The sequence below is a fragment of the Chaetura pelagica genome, unplaced genomic scaffold (assembly GCF_000747805.2).
Source record: "Chaetura pelagica isolate M959 unplaced genomic scaffold, ChaPel_1.0 scaffold52, whole genome shotgun sequence".
Classification (NCBI taxonomy): Eukaryota; Metazoa; Chordata; class Aves; order Apodiformes; family Apodidae; genus Chaetura; species Chaetura pelagica.
In genome coordinates, this window is record NW_009952486.1 from 415,193 (window position 1) to 439,710 (window position 24,518).

At 37.0% G+C, this 24,518-nt stretch overlaps 1 protein-coding gene across 1 annotated transcript in view; it reads left to right on the forward strand.

Annotated features, from left to right (window-relative positions):
* The first annotated feature begins 2,118 nt into the window (after window positions 1–2,118).
* Window positions 2,119–24,518, forward strand: part of ATG7 (autophagy related 7) — a 40,770-nt gene continuing 18,370 nt past the window's right edge. Inside the window, exons 1-15 of the mRNA XM_010008853.1 lie at window positions 2,119–2,336; window positions 2,565–2,619; window positions 4,379–4,496; window positions 5,850–5,927; window positions 6,493–6,609; window positions 7,671–7,820; window positions 8,247–8,335; window positions 9,401–9,522; window positions 10,548–10,638; window positions 11,464–11,608; window positions 12,233–12,391; window positions 18,363–18,557; window positions 22,926–23,129; window positions 23,377–23,492; window positions 24,249–24,324. Coding sequence (XP_010007155.1) covers window positions 2,159–2,336; window positions 2,565–2,619; window positions 4,379–4,496; window positions 5,850–5,927; window positions 6,493–6,609; window positions 7,671–7,820; window positions 8,247–8,335; window positions 9,401–9,522; window positions 10,548–10,638; window positions 11,464–11,608; window positions 12,233–12,391; window positions 18,363–18,557; window positions 22,926–23,129; window positions 23,377–23,492; window positions 24,249–24,324 — 1,893 coding nt within the window. The 5' untranslated portion in view covers window positions 2,119–2,158. The remainder of the gene's footprint in view (window positions 2,337–2,564; window positions 2,620–4,378; window positions 4,497–5,849; window positions 5,928–6,492; window positions 6,610–7,670; window positions 7,821–8,246; window positions 8,336–9,400; window positions 9,523–10,547; window positions 10,639–11,463; window positions 11,609–12,232; window positions 12,392–18,362; window positions 18,558–22,925; window positions 23,130–23,376; window positions 23,493–24,248; window positions 24,325–24,518) is intronic.

Genomic DNA, 24,518 nt, shown 5'->3' on the forward strand with positions numbered 1-24,518 from the left:
GGCTTGTGTTCGTGGGGATGAAAAAAAGAGAAGTTTTCCCTCAAGGGAGCTGTGAAAAGTCACCTCGCCACACGTTTCCAGCTGCTGTTAAAGCTTAAGGGGAAAAAAAGAAAGTGCCAAACAAGCTACGGGTTGTGAAGGGGGACAAAATGGCCTGTTTGCAGTGTGCCAGTTAAGGACACCACGATGGAGCTGAAGCACTGAGATTTCACCATGAAAAATGTAGGAAACCTCAAACCTATATCTAGAAAAACACAGTCCACAACTTACCAGCAAGGGAGAAGAGCATTTACACTGCAAGGGCATAAGTGTATAAGCTGAATGTAGAAGGAATAGTTGGATCACACTGAAGTGATCCTTACTGTGTAAGGAAGTGTCTTGTCAGGAAAGGCACACCTGATTTTCCCAAATAAGCTTTGACACAATTGAGAAATTACTCCAGGTAAGAGCTGTCTCTTTGACAGTTATTAAGAAATTAAAACCACTTTTTGTTCCCCCTTCTCCAAAAAAACAGGAAAGAACCACGTGAGCTGTTTCTGTTGCACAAGTGCCTTTACAGGACAATAAACTTGGAAGCTACAGGACAGCAAAACTGCAGTGCATGTGTTTAGTGTCTGACAACAGCTGTGCTGGGAACCTTATTTTGACTTTTCTGTGTAAAATCCTTCCATTGATCCATGTGTTAACGTTACAGGTATTGGGAGGGACCAGTAACAAAAGGCAATCACATGGGATTATGTTGTGCAAACAACATAACTACAAGATACTTTGTCTTTAAAAATTAGTTAATTGAAGGAATAATTTATGTTCAAATGCCTGATTTGATAACCATTGTTAAAAAAACCTAAATCAACAGCTTTTTGTCTCTGGACTTGAAAAGCAGCAGTTACTAGCTTGGTAGATGGATGTGTTGTGGTAAAAAGCATATGGTCATGTCTTTGTGAGGAGTTTTAAAACTCTTATTTTAAAATCTTATTTTTAATATGTAACAAATCCTTGTTCTGCAACATTTATGCTTAGCTAGATAGTCAAAGGCAGAATGGAATGCTTAACATGAGGACTTTCCCTCCCCCAGAAGTATCTTTGAATACTGTGTTTCATGTACTGAAACTTGCATCTTAATGTGTGTAGGTATAGACATGAAGAGGAATGCTGACAGCGAGTAAAGGAGATTCTTGAGGGCAACATTTTTACTTGATGAGTTTTTGAGAAAATAAGCAGATTGAGCTGAACCCCTTCACAGTGAAGTGGATGCTGCTGCTAACGTGAGCAAGGGGACTGTTATGCCTAGTTGGAGTAGGGGCTTATGATAGCCAAGTTTAGATGGTTTATTCCTTGTGCTGGGGTAGTGTCTGAAGTTTCTTGGTGTTGTGAATGCAAAGAGTGTGTGCTTATAGGAATATTGTTCAGCTAATATAGAGTAGTGACTTGGGTATTAAAAAAAAAAGGTTCTTCCCATACACAATGACCTTTGGGAGGGAAGAGCTGTAAGAAAATAATCTAGACTTGTACATCATGTTGACTTTCTAATGGCTAGTGCAACTACTAAAGAAATTGTGTGTTGTGTTTCCAGCTTTGCCCTTCACTGCCTGCAAGATGTTTGTTGGTTTTAGTTTCCCTTTGCTAGCTTTACCTGTTAATTTGTAAATGCTTTATGAGTGTGCAACTCTCACCACAGGCTGAGACTGAAGAAATGAAACAGCTTACATTTTAAATGCCATCAGAACTTAAATGGTACTAATAGGCTTTTAGACAGGTATCTAGATAACAGAAGGAATGCAGATACAGGTTTTAACCTTTTGTTATCTTGATCTGTGGCAGCACAATACAAGATATAACTGAGACGTACATAGTTCAGATATAATACCCTAAGTAATAGGATACTTCTAGGCCTCTTGGCCAAATAGAACATGCACTTGCCTCCCATAATTTTATGTACAAAAAATCAGGACTTTGCTTGGACTGAAAGACTTATGATCAGTGATTTTAAAAATTGGCATTACATAGACTTTCAGAGGAGTAAGGCTTTCTACAGTGTAACCCAACAAAACGTAATAAAAAGATTTGAATACTTGAGTAATAGGGTCAGTTGAGCATATACTTATCAGGTTTGTCTGCTTTTGCAGAATTCTGTTTAACAGCAATCCTAACTGCAATCATGGCAACTGCCAGTAATGAGGTGCACCATTTGGTAGATCCTGGAATCTCAAAGCTGCAGTTTGCTCCCTTCAGTAGTGCCTTGGATGCAGGATTCTGGCATGAACTAACGCAGAAGAAGCTCAATGAGTACCGACTGGATGAAACCCCAAAAGTTATCAAGGGATACTACTACAATGGTAGGTAGACACTGAGCATCTTGCTTAGCAGTTTGGGTTTCTCCTGTCATTCCTCTTAAGTATTTGTGTAACATATTTTAGGTTATCTGCAGAAACATTAGAAAACACTGCTGGGTGAGCTGTGATTCTGGTATATTTGTAGGTAATTTATAACTTACATTAACAAAAAGAGGAAAATTAATCAATGTATTGCAGTTTAAAAGAGGCATGTTGCTGCTTTTTGTCCAGGTGATCCTTTGGGTTTGCCAGCTCGCTTGACATTGGAGTTTAGTGCCTTTGACATGTAAGTATGTACTGTGGGTTACCTTGATCTGTACGTGAAGACACTTCCCTTGCATAACAGTAGCTCTTTGATAGATAATATTACTTGGCAAATCCCACATGACATTAAACACACATTTTCATGAACTTCGTAACAGTGGGGAGACTGCTTTGACTCACAAATATTAGCTCCCTGTGTCTAAAACAGTATATATACTGGTAAGTCTCAAATTCTCTTGCTGTTTGTGGCTTTTTTTTAAATGAAATATTTTTTTTTATTTTTCCCTCACTTCTTCAACTCTTCTTTGTAAGGGAAGATATTTCAGTCATCTGATTTCTGGTCAGATTTTTCCATAGCTCTTTTTTTACTGAGGATTCAGAATTAGGATCTCAAAATAGTCTTCCAAAATATTTAGCCTTTATGACTGTAATTTTGTACCTTTACCCCCAAAGTGAAGGGTAAACCAAAGCTGCTCAGTGTACCCAGCAAAAATGAGATGAGAGGGGAAATACTTTTTCCACGTGGTTTTCATTTCAGCAAATGCCTAAGTTAGTATAACTAACATGGGAACAGATGTCCTTGTAGTTAGCGTCTTGTTTGTTTTAAGTCAGTGTATCGCAAGATTGTAAGTGACGGAAGTGACTTTCTCTGCCTTGCTTGGTGAGAATGTTAGGAGCCTAGTGAGGCTTTGTGCAGTCTGAGGTAATTTCATAAGATTTGTTATTCTGTTAGTCCTTACGTAAGAAATTTGAGATATGATACTGAAAACATGCAGCAAAATGAACATGGAAGAGAACTGTGACATTGGAAACAGCAAATTCAGAAAAAAATGGTTGATACCAAGGTACTTGATCTCTCAAATGTTATAACAAAAATAAAATTATGAAAATTCCATTTATACAGTGCTTTGCTTTTCCTTCTACTGCAGTACCTTTTTGTGCATCTGTTTCTGTACTTCAGGTAGTCAGTTAAGATGATCATGGAGAGTGTTCTCTTTTAGCTCACAACATTTTTGAAAGCTACGTCGTGTATTTATTATGTAACATGAACATTTGCTGGGTTTGAGTTTTAGCAGTGGTCAGAAACACATTGTGGGGAATGGTCCATCCTCTCCCTTTCAGCTCACATCTTGTACAACAATGGGCTAAAATACTGATTAAGAGAGAACTAGGTATCGATTAGAGAGAACCACTTTAAAGGAGTTAATGAAAAAAATTAGGAACTGCAGTAGTTTTTAACCTAATTTACATTTAAAAATGTGGAAAACAGATACTTTTGCTTACAAACTGCAGCTTCTCCCACTGATTATGTTAGAAACTATGTAAGCTACTCCTTTTGTCTGGTTAGGTTCCCTTTGGGATGTCTTAAACATGAAATTTTAACTGAGTAACTCTTTATGTGAATGAAACATCAACATCTAAAATTCAGTCTCAATTTTTTTCTTAGTGAAAATCACATTTCTCATGGATAGTTTATATTTTAATAGAATTTTTAAATCTTCAATCTAGGATGTAATGCCACTGTGCTAACACAACACAGATGCCTGACACGTTTTTGAAGTCATGGTACAAGATGTGTAGTTTCACAGGGTCTTACATCAGTCCATGCTCAATAAAGCATTACGATAATAAACGCGTTTGTGTTAGAACTGTTACTACCTTTTATTACTGTTCTTCTTCATTTGACAATTTCAGGGCAGCCTGACACCGTAGGATAGCTACTGCTGATGACGTTAAAGGTGTTAGTATCCAATTCCCAGAAGTTTCTTTCTTTTATTCAGGAACTCTTCAATACCAGCACGTTGCTGCCCTGCTTTTGGAACATTGTATAACACCAACACTTTTGAGACTTTCAAGTCCTGTGATAAGAAATCACTTCTGGAAAAAGAAGCGAATGACGTAAGATTAGAATCAAATCAACTGGTAGAGAGGAAGGGTTTTGAAACAGCCAGTGAAATGCTGTGTAGTATCTACCCCAAATACTTCAGATACTGTCCATACACATACAGCCTCAGGATTTAACTTATTCTGGAAAGAATAGACTATTTCAGTTGGGAGGGACCTACAGTTATTATCTAGTCCAACTGCCTTAGCACTGAGGCCTGAGTGAAGGTTAAAGTGTATTATTAAGGGGATTGTCCAAATGCCTCAAAACACTGGCAGGTTTCATCTTTGCTTTTTACTGTTCTCTGTGAGACACTAGGAAGTAGCTAATTATACTTGGAGGACTTCATCCAGTGTTGTACTAGGCCACATTTTATACTTAACAGTGCTACTGGAGCTGCCAGTGACTTGAGCTCAGTAGACATCTTTAACTCAGAAACCAGCAAATGCCTGGTTTAAATGTTAGATTATTGCAGAACATCTGTGCAACAAAATGATGGGGAAGCTCCAGAACAGCCAGGAGACTGACATAAAGCAAGAAAAAGTGGCTGTCACAGGAAGGGGTCAGTCTGCTTGCACTGTGACTAAATTAAATGTCATGACTTGGGGAGAAGTGAAAATCAGATAAAGCACCTTTTTCTTTTTGAGACACTTCACTTGGACCAGTCTTTGATTCTTTTAGTTAGATTGTCTGCCTGCTGGCTCTGAGTAGAACAGTTTTCATGCATATCTTCACTCAAAGCTATGAATGTTTTGTGTTCCTATGGCCTAGTGTTTCCCTGCCAGGGATAGGTATGATGCAATATTTATCTTTAGGGAAACTGGGAATGTCAGAATGTTTTATTTATGTTTATTTATATATGAGCTTTGTTTCTCACCAATATGCAGTGTGCTGCTTTCTTGCATCTCTCAGTTTTTTTGGTCAATTTTCCCAGTGGCTGATAGACATACCTAGTATCTCCAGATCCCACAAATGAAACAGATAAGAGTGCAATAAAGGGCTGTATTAATATCCCACTAAGTTCTGTATCGTGTTAATAATTCATATACAGGAAAGACTGGTGCCAATGAGGTTTGTTCAGTTTCATTTGCTGGTCCATACCTGATCCATGACTTAATGCTGCTTTTGTTCCCCAGCTTCCATATTTTTTTTGTGTTAGAGAATGCACATCCTACCTTTAGAATCCTTTTAGCACAGATAATAGCATGGATGAGATCAGTTAGGAAAAGATTACAGGGGGTTACTGGGAGTGTTAATTTTTTAAGGGAGCTGGAAGAATTAAAGATTTCTGCAGCTATTCTCATGCTACCTTGATACTTTATTTCTCTGCCCTTTCCCTTCCTTCTTGTCCCCACAATCAATGACAGATATGGGAGTCAATAAAATCTGGAGCTGCTCTTGAAAACCCTATGCTCCTGAACAGGTTCCTGCTCCTGACATTCGCAGTGAGTACCAACGTGTCTCTTATTTAGAGCTTGTGGTGGAAATGAAGTAATTCCTTTTTAGGAGAAATACTGTATTAGTATCTTGATGTTATGAGGATAATTCTCAGACATCTTGAAAATTCCGAAATAACTTTTTAAAAACCTAATAAGCCACTCTCATGGATGGATACAAACTAATTTGAGATGTATTAGTAAAATGCTGGTGCCATCTCATTATTTTCTGTACATACAGAAGATTAGCTGAAGACCTTATAGATGTTAGTAAAAGTAAAGCATCAGTTTGATGTTTAACAAATTGCCTGTTTAATAAATAATTCTCCCACTAACAGAACTTGTGGTATCATAAACACTTTGTGTAAATCTTCAGTAAAAACATTTACTGGGAAGGGAACTGCTCTAGTATTTTTTTATTGTTTTCTAAAATAATGACACTGTGCCTTGTGAAGTAAAGAGAGCTATGATTAATATGGTTAGTATCACCAACAGTCAGTTGTTAGTGTTCCAAACTATAATTTAATTTGATTTATATGTTTATTATCTAATTTTACATATTTCTTTTCCCTAGGACTTAAAAAAGTACCACTTTTATTACTGGTTTTGCTACCCTGCTCTCTGCTTCCCTGATGGAATACATATAATTCAGAAACCAGTGTGTCTTGGTGACAGATTCCCAGTAAATCAGGTATTCAAAATACTAAATGCTATGAAGCCTGTAGCACTAAGCAGTTTTGTGGCCTGTAAAATGTAATATTTTTGTTAGCACGTAATGAATTAATTTGACAATTGAACTTCTTTTGAAATCTTCACTTATTTCCATGGGTTTTTTTCTTTACCTCTTTCTTGTTCTTGTATAAAATCTCTCAGCTTAACATCACTTCAGCTTGATTCCTTTAGAGGCAGATGTGCCAAATAATTATTGAACAGGCAGTTATATTAATTTTGGTTTTTCTATACAGCTTATTGAATATAAAGCTGTGCTTTTCAAACTTTTTAAAAGGGGCATCCCCTGGGTGAGCGAAGTCATTAGCAATTACAGAATTTTTAATGAAATGCATGATTGCACAAGAGAAAGAGATGGATAGGAAAGTTTTTATTCTTTTGAGGAGAAAAGTTAACACTTTTTTTTTTTTAGCTTCTTTCATATTGCATGCAAAAGGGTGAAAAAAATCAACTTTCCTACATGTGCCTTTTTGTTTTGACAGAAATTAATGCAAAACCTTGAGTGGCTTTTTCATGGAATAATAATCAATGAGAAACAGTTGGGTCTTTAAGTGAAAAATCCTCTGTTCCCTTCTTCTCAGAAGACCCTCATTAGTTCTGTAGTAATAAATAATGTAGAAATGACTGTCATGATTCGAAGACAGAATTTCAACTAGACACTGAAAAATACCTGTAACAAATCAAATGAGACTATTCTTGTGCTAATAACAGAGCGACAGAATGACTTTCTTATAAAGCTGCTCTGACTTTCAGAATGAGATTTTTATCTTTTTTTGGTAACTTGGTAGAGCAGTTTGCTGCAGTGATGATAGTGCTCCTGTTAAAAGTTTGCATTGACAAATGCTGTTTTAGCAGCTGAATTTCAGATTTCGGCTATTGTGGTCATAATGGGGGTTAAAAGTTCTAAATAAACCACATTCTCTGTTATTTGAGTGAGGCAGTCTCCCCAGCTGCTAAAGCACTTTCTGTGGTTCTGTAGGAGATTGTTAAAACTGTTGATTACAATTGTCTTTTTGCTTTTAGATTCAAGCACTTCAGAAAGCATATGATGAACTTTGCCAGAAAGAGGGTGTTACAGCCTTGCCTTATTTTTTAATTAAGTATCATGACAGTTCTGTCATGGTATCTGTACTGAAAAAGTGGGATGATTTCTTCAATGACCAACGGGGAAAGGTAGTGAGAATTTTGTCTTTTTATACCCTACAAATGTTTAATTTACAAATGGTTTGAAAAGTGCCTATAATACTGGGCACAGTGTTTGGCCAGTGAATGGCCTGGGTGAACAGCTGGAGACCAGCACCTTGGGCTGATTTTTGTGTCAGTGAGGTGTCTCTAGTTCTTATGCAAATACCCAGCTACATCACTGAAGTGAAAAGTGGTGGTCCATAAGGAGGCTGAACTGAACAATTCTCAAACCTGTGGCAAACACTTGACTGAAATCTAATGTGACCACATATTAAATGTTTGTAAATACCTACAGTGTGTGTGTAGTCATTCTCTGTCCAGAAGTTTTACATTAAAAATGCCAGATAACTTTTAGTATGAACTGAATATTGGTATGGGTAGATGAATTCTCATTTAGAGCAATTTTATTTGCAGGTGACTGTTGGAGTTTATGATCCCTGTAATTTATCCCACTATCCAGGATGGCCACTGAGAAATTTCCTGATCCTAGCAGCCCACAAATGGTATCTGTTTTATTCTCTCCTACAAAGTTTATTTATTGGTTGACAACAAATCAGGCAGATTCTTCTCCTGTGGCACTTAATTCTTTTCACCCACCTGAGTTTTAACCTTTACATAATCTACCTTCAATGATTCTGATTTTGCATATTATTCTGATTTTTTTACTTCTGTCAATCCCACATATTCCTGTTATTTTTAATCCTCACACGCATGCATATATCTATGTGCTTCAGACCATGGTGGTATCCTCTAGCTGTTTCAAATCTTGTTTAAAGTATTCTGTGATTTTATGTAATTAATCAGTGTTGATTAATAGTAAACCTAAATTTTGAAAATCAGATGCTTTTAGGTTTTCTTATAGTTTATCTTGTGGTTTTTGTTGGGCACAATCTGGGAAGACAGGACATCATTCTACACTCTGCTATTTGAAAAAAGTGTCATTTGAAGTATCATATACAACTGGATTGCTGTAACAAAAATGTAATTAAGTTCAATTTTCATAGCTTTTGACTTTTACATTTTGTTACAAAGCACACAAAAGGGAAAAGAAATGCTCAGTTAGATATGGTGTGTTTTCTGGGCTGCTAGCATAGAAGGATGTGTAAGTGCCCAAAAAGCTTTATGCATTTTGAGATTCAGAGGCTTCTAGGCACTGAGGTACTAATAATTTGATTTGAAGATTTGAATCATGAGAAGGAAAAACAATACTACATGGAGAACTAAGAGGTTCTTTTTTGTGCCATGGCAAAGTACATCATGGCACCTGATGTGTGCTGTAGTGCTCCCCTGCTGTTTATTCCTCTAAAGATGCAGTTCCTCCAGCAGCATTGTCTACCTGGCAGACAGTGGGGTGACAGTGCCATTTCTCACAACAAAATAGTCATTTTCACCTACCAAACAATTGGGCTTTTTATAACTGATCAGAACAGCAGTGTTCCAGTACTAACAGGAAAAGCTTTATTCAGAATCTGCAAGGGATTAAACCCACATGAAATAATGTTTAAAATAAGTCCCTTTCTATTAAAGAAGTTGCATATCTCTCAGTTTATCTTGTTTTTTCATGGCAGGGGCAGCATTCTCCAGTCAGTTGAAGTGATCTGCTTCAGAGATAGGACCATGCAAGGGGTGAGAGACATAACACACAGCATTATCTTTGAAATAAAACTTCCAGAGAGACCTCTTGGCCCAGGTAATCCATTAAAAAAAAATTTCTTGATCATTTTTTTTCCGCCCTCCTCAATCACTGTGAAGATGGAAAAAATAAATTAATGCTACTAAATAATTGCTTAGTCTGTTATTTCAAAACGAGTTTAAGTTGTTTGAATTTCCATTGAGTGTTTATAAAAGGAATGGTTCCTTCTTCTAAAAAGAAAGAAGAAAGCATATTTTCTTTAATCTTTTCCTCCTTAGGTTCTGTTTCTAATTCTCAAAAGAAGAATGTCCTCCCAGTGTCATATGAAATACAAAACACAGGCAATTATCAATTGGTCTCTCTTTTTTCTTTTTAAGTTTGTACACAGTCCCTCAGCTAGAAAGATGCATGTGATAATGAATTTATGTGATGCAAACTTTCTCTTATGTTTCTAAAATGGTAGGAGCCTGCTACAGATTGGAATTGTTCTTCAATCCCATAGCAAAGTAGGCAGATGTATTTTAAAGCAATACCTTTGTAATGTTAGAACATAATCTCAGACTTGGTTTCTCTGCACAGTGTCACAAAATTTTTCTACCTCATGCAAGAAGTTCTGAAGACTTTACATATGTTCTCTGTTATTATGTAATTAGGTTATATAATTCTCTACTGAATTTATGGATGGGGACTGGGGAACATGAAGAGATGATGGAACTTGGCAACATGTACTGAGTTCTGAGCATAGCAGTCTGTTTGACCTGAAAGATCTGGAAGCTTCCTGAGGCACAATGCCATCTCTGACCTAGGTTTGGAGCAAGCTGAACAGGCAAAAGCAGCACATTGGACACCTGAGAGTAAAGCATTTCTTCAAGAAGCAGTGCTTTTAGTTGATATAAACCAGCAAAATTTGTACAGCAATGTATACTAGGTTAAGATACAGATTATTTTCTTACAGGTTTAGAATTTTTGGGGCTTCTTCCAACAAGGTTAAATTCAACTACATTTTTTTTTCTTTTTCTATCCAGTGATATTACAGCTTTAATTCTTTTCTTATTTTTGCTTTCTAAAAATATGTCAAACAGATTGTCCAAAAGCTGTTGGATGGGAGAAAAACCAAAAAGGAGGCATGGGTCCAAGGATGGTGAATCTCAGTGAATGCATGGATCCAAAAAGGTTTGTTGATTATCTTTAAAATGTCTATAGTTTCTTTTACTTGGGCTTAAGCCATAACAAGTTAAAATGTGAAATGCAAGGAACTATCTGTCTCTGTTAGGTAAGAATATAGGGTAACACGTATACTGTGTGTTGTTTGGACAGTCCTATTGGAGGTAAGGACCTTAACAGAGCAGAGTGCACTGCATGCAACAGAAGTATTTCTAATTATTTTTTTTAGCTTAATTTATATGTAAAACTGAGTGGGTTGCAGCTCATAGTTATACAGCCTATGGTTTTAATTGAATTCTGTAACCTGCAGGTTGTTAATATTATGCAAGAAAGCATGGAGAATAGTTTAGCCTTTTGGAATTTTTAGAGTGTGACAGGAAAGAGCTCAGGAAACATGACTAGTGATTTTTATCATTCTGCACATAATGGATGGAGAACAGTCTGGTTATACAGCCTGTTGGCTCATCTGCTTTTGCTGACTACATTTGCGTTCTTGGCTTTGAAATACTGTAGGAGTGTGTTGATTAATGATTTACGTTAATATATTTTACCTATTAAGCTAGACCATTCAGTTGTGGCAATTGGGAGATTATAGATATTAGAGAAGGTATATCTGAAGGCTCTTAATTCTTCAATTAAATGTAAGTGATTTTCCTGCTGTGCACCTTGTTACTAGGTGACAGTATGTTTGGGGGACTTGGTTTTTCATTTATGAAGTCTTTCTCTCCTTTAAACAAAGAAGTATTTAACTTCTTCAGTTGAAATAAAAGTAATTGCTGTGTTGGAGAAACACCAGAACGCTCAAAGTATGTTGCTTTTTATCTCATGGTACAGGTTAGCAGAATCATCAGTGGATCTTAATTTGAAACTGATGTGCTGGCGGTTGGTGCCTACGCTTGATTTGGAAAAAATTGTGTCTGCCAAGTGTCTGCTGCTAGGAGCTGGTACACTGGGTTGTAGTGTTGCAAGGACCTTGATGGTAAGTCTCAAGTTAATCTGCAAAATAATCTCCTGTTTCTCATAAACTCTACATGATTTTGTTTGCTTTGAGCAGCTGCCATGGCATGTAAGAGAAAAGCTGTATTCCTCTGTATTAAAGTACACATAATACATGTTAGTTGATATTATAAATTATGGGGAAAGGTAAGGTCTGTAGCCAATGGAAATAAATTGAAGATCTGATAACAGTAGAATAGCAGATAGTAAGAGAACCTTAGCAGAATTTGGTTTGAATTTACATTTTAAAAGTTTGAACAAGAAATTCTGGGAGAAATTACCAAGTTAATATGATCAAATTCACAGTGGAGCACTTGAAGTAAATAACTGTGCTGATATTTACTTTCAGGGATGTTTACCACATCCCACTGAACCCAGAAGGGGTTTGAGGGATTACTGCTAAATTGTATGTTTGGACAGACCAAATTTTCTGTTTTCTTAGTTCCATGCAAGTACAAGTTTGTTGCTTTGAATAGGTTAAAAAACTTTTGTAGCTTGTTCTTTCTAGATAAACTGGACTAAACTTCTCTTGAGTTTCTAGCATTACTTAAAAGTACATGGCTAAGCCTGTTGCACTTATCATTATTTAAATTACTTTCCTGTTTAGGGCTGGGGAGTCAGGAAAATTACATTTGTGGACAATGCAAAGATCTCCTACTCCAACCCAGTTCGACAGCCACTGTATGAGTTTGAAGATTGTCTTAGTGGTGGGAAGCCCAAGGCACTTGCAGCAGCAGACAGGCTGCAGAAAATCTTCCCAGGAGTGGTAAGATCAGTATTTAAAATGTGTTAATACATTTCTTAGAAGAGAACTAGTCACTTTAAATAACTATTCCAAGTCCTTGTAATCATGCATTATTATGAGTGGGAAAAATGCTACATAGGTGTTGCATTGGTTACTGACAGATCTATAAGCATTTTATTTCATGTGATCTGTAGCTGTTACAAATACTTACAGCTTAATAATGAAACATTAAAGAACATCTGAATCATCTTGTAGCTCATTGATAGTGAAGTCACAGTTTTTTCCTGTCTAATAAGCTCTAAGGAACTTTCAGCCATGGCTGCTTTCAAGACTACTTTCCCACTCTGCTTTTAATCTGAGTTTAGACACATTGGTGGTCTGTTATGGCAGCAGAAGGTGTTGAAGGCAGTAATTAATGTATGAAATGACCTAATATTCTCAAGATTGCTGTAGATAGACATTTTGTGCTACAAATGATCAATAACGTAATACAAGTAAAAGAAACATTTTTACTTGTAAAAGTGGAAGTTGTTTTTTCTGTTGATTCTGCCCAGAATAACAGCAGCAAGTATTGATTAGAAACCTCCCAGGTTGCCCAGGGAAGCTGTGGCTGCCCCATCCCTGGAAATGTTGAAGGGCAGGTTGGATGGGACTTGGAGCAACCTGGGCTGATGGGAGGTGTCCCTGCCCATGCAGGGGTTTGAAACTAGATGATCTTTAAGGTTCCTTCCAACCCAAACCATTGTATGGAGTAAGAAGAATTTCTTGTCTGCATTTGTTTTCTTCAAGAACTCAGCAAACTGAGTCAGATGCACAAAAGGGAAGCAGTTTGTAGCAGCCTGGATAACAGTGTTGGCCTTTGACCAAAGTACTCCTCTTTTCGGAAGCCTCATAGTAGTAACTTACTATCAAAATGAAGTAGCTGAATGGAAACAAAAGACAAGAATGAATTTTTGTGTTGTTTTGGAAGCTTTATGATGAAAGACCCACCAGTGACAGTCTTTATCCTCTTTGACTCCATGGATGTGCATCATACGAACATTTTTAGTACAGATATTTAAACACAATTGATTCATGATTTTGAAAAAAAGCAGATTAAAAACCCCAACAACTTAAAAATATTTTTAGTTCTCTTGGTTTCACCCTTCATTTTGAAGAAGAATTAATATGGCCTATAATTTCAGAAAAGACACACTCTCAGCTTCCTCTATCATGAACAAAATTTCTTAGTACTGCTTTGACATGTGATAGAAGTCTCTCAACTCTTTGTACTTTTTGCCTGGGAGTTGAGATTTCTTAGAATTGGTTGCTATAGTTACCAGAGCTCAGATGGCAAACAGTATCTTAACCACTTAGTGTAATAAGAATAAGTTTTGTATACTTATGATGCAGTTCTGAATTTAAAAGGTTACTGATTACGTTACTACTTATAATATTATGAGGAGTTATGAACAGTGGAATATAGATCTGTTATGTTGTTCGTGATCAGTGCTGTGAACAAGTTTTACAAAGATAATTTCCAAACCTTTTTAGGTTATTTTAGTTTGACTCAAGAGTTGCTCTGTGGTTTTGATATGCTTTTATCTGTGCTGATCCTATTATTGTCAGTAGTTAGCTATGTAGGAATTCAACAGAGTTATTTGACTATCAGTGATCCGCAATATGAAAGTACGCTGAACATTTCCCTTTCAGAACTTTTGATTAGTGAATCAGAAGAGGCTCTCTGAAGGTTCATAGAATTTTATCTAACTGTGCTACACTGTGGTATTATTGTTACTTGGTGATAATAATTGAGTTACAGGGATTAAATAGTAGAACAAGTACAGAAAAGAAAGCACCTGTGAAGTGTCACACAGAGCACCGACGTGGTGCTGACTAGGATTTGTGTCACATGATTTTTTGCCTTTTAAACTTGAGAAAATGAACACAGGAATATTAAGAAAGATGAGTAGTTTAATTAGACAGGAAAAACCTGTTTGTGGAATCTTGAATCATACAGTTTTGCATGTAGGGATAAAGACCAAAAATTATTGTTAGGATTTTTGTTGTTAGAAATAACCAAGAAAGCAAAGCATGAGGCTGTGCAATGGAATTTGTAGATTGTGATGAGACTTTAAAAAAAGGGAAAGAAAAAAGAAAACATGAAATAAAACTTGGAGAGAAACTTCCCCTAATAAGGGGGAACCAATATCATTGCTTTAGAGAACCTATATCAGTAAGTGTTAGGACATTTGATATAGATAGGAAAAAACTATTCCCCTGTTCATAGCATATACAATGTGCAACTTGTACTGTATGTAAGGAATTTTCCTTCTAACATACATTTCAAATGTCTGCATCTATTACTGTTTTCTTAGCACGTTCTCCCCGTAAGGGTTAAGCCATGGGTGGGTCACATCTGATCAGCCTTCAGTTGGGACTCAAGCCCATATAGCTTTGCAGCTCCACAAACAAGGAGAAATGTCACACAAACCCTTATGGTAGGATGTTTCTAAGATTTTTCAGTCAAACTCATTTCTGCAGTAGTATTTGTGGAGAAGAGCTATTATGTTTCACCATCAGTTCATATACAGAGAAACAACATTAACAAGAATTAACAGGGCTTAACAGTAAAAACTCTGGTTCAGTTAATATCACACTGACAACATGTGACAGTGCTGAGGTTTAAGCAGCAGACCAAGCATGTACACTAAAAATATGTCTTCAGATAGCCTGGGTAAAGTCTTGATGCTTTGGGACAGTTTGGACAGCGAGGCTACTGCAGCTGGAGATTTTTATAACTGAGCTGATTTTGCGAGACTTCTCAAAATAGAGCTGCATCTGTTACTGCAGACTGCACTGGTGCTTGTTACCAACACCATGTTTATCAGCACAAATGCCTTGGAATAGAAAGATAAATTGTCCTGGATTTTGAGCCTGCTTGTTTCTCTCATACTGAAGAAGCAGCCAAAGATGTCTCTTGCTCTTTGGAAAGCCTTTCAGATCATTCAAGCTCATGGCAATCCAAATAGTAATGCTGTTTCTGAAGGCATTTCTGAAAATTTGGTTTTACATTTCAGTGCAATTCACTTGCAGTCTAATTTACTTCCTTTTATTTCAATGTGAGTACCCTTTTTGCACACAAAATGCAGTTCTTCCTGATTGACTTTGAAATGCTTATCTGCTCTATGTGAATTATTCTTTATCTTTTTAATTTTACATTATTTCTAGTTGGAAGAGTAACCACCTCATCCTTGCAAATGAAACAAGAAGGAATGCTTTGGCATGGAGCTTTGATTTGTTTCATACCTCTTCTAAGATTATCAGTAACTGTAGCTTAGTTTTATAATAAAAAAGAAGGGAGGACTTGGAAATAGCAGGATTTATGGATTCACAGCCTTTCATTGCAAGTAGGTAATGCACAGTCATTCATATAGCTGCTGTGGAATTTAACTTTGTTGACTCTCTTATACAATCATTTTCTGAAGTATTCAGGCATGAAACTCCTGTATATTCAGTATTTTATCATCCTTTTTACTATACTGCATGGGGGACCACTTATGTAAATATTTTTAGTAGAAAATTTCATGATGGCAGCATCACATTTCTTAATTTTCCTGTACCTACCCATAGCATACAGGTTTATTGTATTGGGTACAGTGTATTCTAAGTGATCTGAGCCATGGTTTAACAGCAAATGCAGGACGTTAATAGAAATGTGAATAAAAATGAAGAGGGGGTTATGGTAGCACCCCAAATAGCAATATTTTGGTGTCTGGTTGCTTTAGAAAACAAAAGCTTGTGTCAGCTACCAATGAAAGTGTTTGGGGAGTGCATTATTTCACATGTCAACATACAGTCCCTTTTAAAAAATAAATGTATTATTGTAATACTTTATGGGATGGTAACTAAATATTAATTCTTAGTTTGGAGGCATTTAAAATCTTTTGTTAGTATGAAGGTTCTGGTCTTAAAAGCTAATGCTTTCTGTGAGCAGTCAAGCAAAATGCTTTTGGTTATGTAGAGACTCCCTGACATTATGAGATTCTGTGGACTGAATGAGATCTGTCTTTGGGGATATGTGGACATTTGCTCTTTCAAATAATATGCATGTGGCATTGCAAGGTACCTGTTTAGTTCTTTTTGCCAGCATTTGGCTGAAGAAGTACAACCTCAGGCACTTGTGCTAATGACTGGTGTCTTTTTTTTGAGGGACAGTTACCCTAATAAAATTGAAGCTCATGAAGAGCTAGACTTTTACTAACTCCTACAGCTACAGTCATTGGATAGAGTGTTTTTCTGAATTCTGGTAAGATTTTAGTATTTTACAAACCTTGTTACCATATTTCCATGCAGCTAGTGTTCAGTTAGTTTGTTTATTTGTTCATTTTAGTTTTGTGAGCAAAAATTAACCTCTTAAGTCACCAACAGTGTCAGTTACACTTGTCTGATATAGTCAGGACTGGGATGCAGTAGAGGGGCTTGACAAGTTGTCCTTAAATACATTACTCATATATATAATGGATTAACTTTTGATTTTCTGCCACAGCTTTTTGGAGGACATGGTAACAGTGAAGGTAAAATCTCCTCCAGTAGCTGTGCAGTGTCTGTGCTGGTGATGCAGCACCCAGGCTGTCCTCACTGGGACACAGTGGAGCTGCCCTGATAGCAGTGTACTAGATGACTGCGGGCTCTGCATTTTATCCCTTGGAGGTGTTTGGGTTGGGGAGGAGAAAGGAGGGGAAAAATAAAAGGTGCATCCTTTGGTGTGGTTAATGCAGATGTTACACACATTAATTTCCCCAAGCTGCTAGGTTTGTCTATTTTTATCTTCAGAGATACTTATGATGTATAGAATGTATATTTCACCCTTCTGGTAATCTGGCTTACCTGGATTTATGAGTTGTGCATTTATAGGTCTATACAAAAATGCATTCCACCAATGTTCCTTTCTTCTCTTCCCATGTCATTTTGTGTTTGGTTCATCTAGCTTTTAAATTTTGGCTTTTAAATTGTTGCTAACAGCACAATGACAAGTAAGGAGACTTTGGCAAGGCCTGTGCTCCTGTAACATGTAGGAAGGATCGATCCATTATTCTCCTCCAGCAGATGGCTGGCAGATTGTGTTAATGTATTTCCAAATGAGTGAGTTAATTGTTTGCAATGCATATGCATTGTATATGCTTATGTGGCATTTTCTGCTCAATATTCTTTGCCCAAATGTGGAGCTGGAAGAGGCATGTGGCTCTGCAGTAAGACCAGGCTCTCAGCATTGGTGCAGCACAAGCCTACAGACATCCAAGCATTGAAGTAACAAGTCTCAGAAGTTATTTTCTTCCGTATCTAGTTCACATATGGCTGCTTGAGTTACGTGAAAATCATTTGAGACTGTTGCTCTTCTCATAAAGAATTGAAAGCAAAGAGAAGAAAGCCATTCTATGAACGTGGGATACTTCACATCTTTCACACTCTCAGTATTTTCAGTATCAGAAATATAAACTACATCCCATTAACATTGTGTGTGAAGAGGCTGCAAAGATAATACAAGACAAAGATTTCATCCAAGGTTAACAGCATGATCATAACCATATGTAAGATCTGTCTGCTTGCTTTTGTAGTGATGTTTGTTACCTCTGGGATTAGAAACATTTAAGCTATCTTGTAGTGGTTTGCCAGACCTAAAAAGGTGACCTGAGGGTGTGGCTTGTTAGTTCAGGCACAGAACCACCTGAGCATGGTTGGTCTGCTCTCATCACCCAAATTAGTGCCTTTGCATTGAGCTGCTCTCTTCTGCATGAATAGAGCAGCTGGGACTGCCATTCCCTCCCAGACTGTAGCCCTGTGCTTTAGTGCTGGGCTCTGATACACATGAGGGATGTAAAGAGTAAAGTTGCCATTCTGCCAAACAGTAATTGAGTTTGTACTCTACAGTTTTATGCTGAGCTTTAGAATGATTCTGTTCAGTCATGAGATCATATTTTCAATAGCTTCTTTTCTGTCTGTCTCCATCTAGAGTTCAGAAGGCTACAACATGAGCATCCCTATGCCAGGCCACCCAGTGAATTTTTCTGAAGTAACAATGGCACAGGCTCGGAAGGATGTGGCTAAACTTGAAGAGCTAATTGATGCTCATGATGTTGTTTTCCTGCTAATGGACACCAGAGAGAGTCGATGGCTTCCTGCTGTCATTGCAGCCAGCAAGAGGAAGGTATTGTACCACACCTTGCAAATATCCTTGTCACTGCATTTCAGCTCTTATGTATCAAACAGCTATGTATACCTAAAAGACCTTTATGGGAAATTGAAAGATTTGAGACATCTTGTACAGAAATTTTTTCTTATTTTCTGTGACCTCAGAGATTTTGTATAAGACAAAAAGAGAATGTTGAAAAGAAGAAGTAGAAGCTTTTATCACAGAATGATATAGGTTGAAAGAGACCTCTGAAGGTGATCTAGTCCCAACTCCCTGTTCAAAGTAGGGCCAGCTTAGAGCAGGGTGTTCAGGGTCTTGTCAGTAACTACGGTTATGTACTCCAAGGGTACGTTTCATTGGTAATACTAAGAGAAGTAATGTCATAGTGAGGAGGACTAAAGACATTACAGTAATGATTGACTGATAGGGGATGTGAACTGTAAAAACTTGTCTGAAACCATGTTTTCAAAACATCTCAAAAGCGAAAAATCAGAAAGTGACTTCTAAACTGAAGAAGTATGGAAGCACTTTTTTGTTAACTTTGTTTTTTTCTTATTGGCTTATAAGAAAACACACTGTTGTGCTGAGCCCATGCATTCAGACTCTGCCCCTGACACTTAATCAATTATTGTTGAATGCTTCAGCTAGTTCTGTAGCTTACAAGTAATATCCTCATGTTCCAGGCAAAGAAAAATGAAGGGAGAGGGCTGCAATACATGCAGCTAAGGTTGTGGGTTCTCATGTTAAAAAAAAAAAGAAATGTATCTGAAGCTTTATAGATTTGATTCTGTACTTAAGATCAGTGGGACTATATGCAATATGTTAAAACATCTTTTGTGGTCAGTACCACATCTGGTCAGACGAGCTAGACTGAGAAATAAAATGTAGGCTTAACAGTTTTGTTCCAGGGAAGCACAAGTGGAGAAGATTTTGAGCCATTTTTTCCTGTTCTACAAATCTTAACCAAAGATTAGATATGGATGATAGAGCCTTTATGTTTTTATGGATTTTATTCTTGAAGACAGTGTTGCATCCAAATGCTTCCCATGAAAGACACTGAGATCTAAATCACAGATGGTTCTGGAAGCAGTATCTTTCTCCCAGTTAATGAGTGTCGAAAATGCAATTTTTGATAAGTAATCCAAGTAAATTATCCTGAATGCTTACTGCCCATGCTATCATGAGGAAGCCTTTAATCAAACAGTCTCAGGTAATCTTGTTATTTCTTAATTAATTTATGAATTGTGGAGTTTCATGTTTGCTCAGATGAAATAACACAAAATCAGAAAGTATAAGTATTAAGCTTTTAACGTATCAGCTTAACCACAGTGCACATCCTGTGTATTTTGTGGCACAAATATAATGATGTTCATGGCAATTTTAAGTTGTGAACTCAACATGAGAGTAAAAGAAAACATCCATTCGACACAGCTGAGTCAATGTTACTCTTTTTTTTTTTTTTTTAAATTTCCTGACTTCTGTGATTTTTCAGCTATGACAACTATAGTTTCCTGATATTTGTTAGTTGTTTGTGGTTTCTTTTGTTTGTGTTTATATTTAATTCCAAAAAACTGGACAGTAGAAAGAAGAGAATGCAGATTTCTGGTATCTAGTTTTACCTTTAAAACTTCAAGTATAATAAACTTTCTCCTGAAATTTATGTTCATCTGAACTTAAATAAATTTCTTCTACATCTGCTTTGCAAGCAGCTTTTTTCCAGATCAAACAGTTCTCTCATTTTTTTAAGCCACTTTTATTTTCTTTCATTTCATTTTCATTTGTTGGGGTTTTTCTGTTAGATTTCAGATACTGAACAATAGGCTGGTATTTCTTTGTAGCTCAAATGAACTCTCTTTTGCCACTGAACTACACTGCCAATGAAAAGAATCAGTATGAACTTCTGGTGTAGCTGAGAGTGTGCAACTGGGTAACTTAAATCAGTTCCTCCTTAATCCTGCTGTGTTTTCTGGATTTTGAACCTCGAGTCTTTCAGCAGTCTTTTTATTTTTCTGTTTAAGAACATCACAGAAATGACATAAAAAGAGCAAATTTGCAAAGTCAAGTACTTAAACTAGAAAGCAGTAGACTCCTGTTTTGTATGTACCATGTTTGGTAGCTGTAAAGCAGTATGTGCAGTTTTATATGCAGCCTCCCTGCCTGGTTCAGGCAGGATAGGGTTGTTTTAATCATCTCCAGAATTTCACACACACTTAGCTAGCAGTTCCCCACTATATTTGCCTTGCAGTATTCAAATTTGAGGCAATTTTTGTAGTTTCTTTGTGACAGTTTTCTGATCTTCAGTGGCATAGTGTGTCTAACTGCATCACAGTTACTGGATTTTCATAAAATCATTTTGATGTGAAGAGGTAGAATTCTCTGTCACTGAATGAAGACAGCACTGAAATCTCAAGGTGTCCAAACTGAAATGCTCAATAGCTGCTTTTCAATATTCTTCATGTTGATAAACATTTACTGAGGGCTCTACTTCAAATGTGCATTTGTATGACAACTGCAAATCTGAAGTACTGCTGCAATGTGAACCCCAAGATCTCAAAACAGCCACAGAAAATGAAGAATGCAGCTAGTGATAAACTGTTCATAAGGGATAGAAATAAGAGTTGGTTTGCTCACATGATCATTCAGTTGCTTTGATGTTCTTTGATTTTTACAGAAAATCACAGAATCTTAGGGGTTGGAAGGGACCTCGAAAGATCATCTAGTTCAACCCCACTGCCAGGCAGGGTCACCTAGAGCACAACACACAGGAACTTGTCCAGGTGGGTTTTGAACATCTCCAGTGAAGGAGACTCCACAACCTCTCTGGGCAGCCTGTTTCAGGGCTCTGTCGCTCTCACAGTAAAGAAGTTTTTTCTGATGTTTACATGGAACCTCCTATGCTCCAGTTCGTACCCACTGCCCCTTGTCCTGTCACTGGACATCACTGAAAAAAGCCTGGCTCCATCCTCCTGACACTCCCCCTTAACTCATGTTTTGAAAGTGGAATGCTACCTTCAGGTTTTACAGGTAGACATAGTGAGAAGATGAAGTCTTTTAATTGTTTGCTGTCAGACTGGCTGTGCTACCACAGACTCAACAGCATGATTCTGCTTCAGGACTGAGGAAAGAATAAACTGCAAAAATATTAAAAGGGGATATCCAGACATTATTTGAAGTACCAAGCATGATTATGAAACTCACAAGTGTACTAGTTAAGATGGCTAATTCTTTACAGCTTCCCTCAAAGTCCCTTTTTTTAAGTAGTTCCTGGCTATAAGAATGAATGCAAACTGTTGTACTGTAATTTCTATCTAAAATATCTGCATATGAAGCAGTATAGCATCTTCCTTTATATTTTACTGGCTACAGTCATTATTGTATAATTGTTTTTTGCTTTTTTATTGCCTCTAATCTGGTACTTGACATACTGGGTTTGTGGTATTTTGGTCATAACATCTATAGCTTCAGTTTGCTCTAAGCAGTTGTCACAACCTGAAGAGAATGGGGAAAATGATGACAGTTTCATTGTGAACCACAGCTGCTTGTGCTCCCCCTGTGACTAAACACATGCATATGAAGACCATAAGTAATCATTAATTGCTTTCATCACTGAGCAGAAGTTTTTGGCATAATAGAGTTGTGCTTCATTGCTTTGTCACAGAGGAATGTTCAATTAACTGTATGTCAGATCACAGTGAACTGAAAAGAGTTTCATATAGGATTACAAACAACATGAAAACTTGCTATTGATAGCCACTGTTGTACTTAAATGGCAATTGGGGTATTTTAGCAGTGAGAGAATACGAATATATAGAATATGCAGAAAATTTGAAAATAAATTCTGAGCTGGAACCAAAAGAAGCTTTTCCAACAATGATACTAACAATTATATGCATATTGGTCCAAATTTGGATATATGGGTGTTAATTCAAAACAGTGCATAGCAGCTTCAGTAACTTGTGAGACGCTGAATGTTAGTTGATGTGAACCTGGCTTCAGATGCACAAGATATTTGTGGAGTTCCTTTTTTTTCTTTTCTCAGCAAGTGTATGTAGTTTTGTGTAACAGTTAGAGGGAGTAATTAATTTATATCAAATTTCCCTGAAAGACACCAAAAAAGGTAATGGTTTGGAGATTTCTGAGGCAGACTTTGTGTTTGGTTTTTCTAAATGCTCCACAAGCTGGAATGTTGCACCTGTCAGGAAATCTGTTGTTTTTTGGCTAGGGTGATAGATAGGCAGTTAATAGGTTGTTCATCCATCTACAGCATGTAGGTGTTTGGTTGTTTTCTTCTTTAAGTATACAGCAAATAAAACCTTGAGGCCTTTTTTCCCCCTCTCGTTTTGGCTCACTTAAAATCTGTTGTCCTCTCTGTATTTTTCACAGTTGGTCATCAATGCTGCCTTGGGATTTGACACGTTTGTTGTTATGAGACACGGACTAAAGAAACCAAAACAGCAAGAATCTGGTGACTCATGTCTCAGCAATGCCTCTGGTTCTTCTGATCTTTTGGGATCATCACTGTTTTCAAATATCCCTGGCTATAAACTGGGCTGCTACTTCTGCAATGATGTTGTGGCACCAGGAGATGTGAGTAGAACCTTATGCAAGGGATGATTCTCTGTCTCTTTTGTTGTGACTTGAATTTTTATTTCCTTTAAATTATATTTCATAAAGAGGCTTGTTTTATGTTGATGTTCACAGGATCAAGAAATAGCTCATTTTATTTGGAAGATCAAAAACTAATTGCACAGAACCAAAGATGTTTTGTGTAGTAGGACACCTAGTTACTTTTGAGTTACCTTTTCCTTTCTTTTGGAATTGTCTGTCTTTGTAGTCCACCAGGGATCGGACATTGGACCAACAGTGCACGGTCAGTCGACCTGGATTAGCCATGGTAGCTGGAGCTCTTGCAGTGGAATTAATGGTTTCTGTTTTACAGCATCCAGAAGGGTGAGTAATTTCTGAGACAAGGATTAGTGTTCAAAAGGTCTTTGAGAAATAAGATGTATTTAATAGAATTTCTGGGAGAAGGAGGAGGAAGTACATGTGAAGAGGGACAGTTTTATAAGGTGTAATGTTGCCTGTGAATTAATATGATGTATAGGCCATATTTACAATACTACTGTAATTTAACAGTGTTTATGAGAGAACTGATTAACAACATCTTAAGTTTTTATCTTGGAAGGTGGGAGGTTTCTGTCTTTCTGAGTTTAAAAGTAGAAAAGTACTGAGAATATTTCAAAAGCAGCAAGTGTTCATGTTAGTGGATCTTGGCAGTCCTTTAATCAGAAGAGTGTTTGAGTGTAATGAGGAGTTATCAGAACTACATTTATCACATGAAGGGCTTCAAGGTAAGCCACATGTTGCAAAATCTTAATCAAAATCAAGGGGATTAGGCACAGAAATTACTCTGAAATCCTGTAATCTGAAGTTTAGGCTTGTTTTTTGTCTTTAAAATGTGTGAATGAAAAAGTGAGTTAGAAGTTGAACATGAGTGTGTTACCACACAAGATCTAAGACAGATTTTGGAAAAGGGGGTTTTGTATTCCCATGTTGAATGTTAGTCACTATGAAACAGACTTTCCAGATAGTTTCCTTTCCAGATTCTAAACTGTAAGCTGTAACAAAATGTCTTGAAGTTTACTGGAAATTTTGACTATTTACTATGTTGTCCTGTTCTAATTTTCCTTCTTGGAATTTTGGCAGTGGTTATGCTGTGGCCAGCAGTAGTGATGATAGAATGAATGAACCACCTACTTCTCTTGGACTGGTTCCTCATCAGGTAAATATTTTGTGAGTAAATGCTTTTGTTTATAAGCTGGGAACTAAGGCAAGGCAAGCATTGCAGACTTCACCTCCCTAACAAACACATATTCTATGCTGATTCTACAAGGTAACTTACTCTCTCTTTAAAACAAACAGTGCTGATTCTATTCTCCAAGGTAACTTACTCTCTCTTTAAAACAAACAAAAACA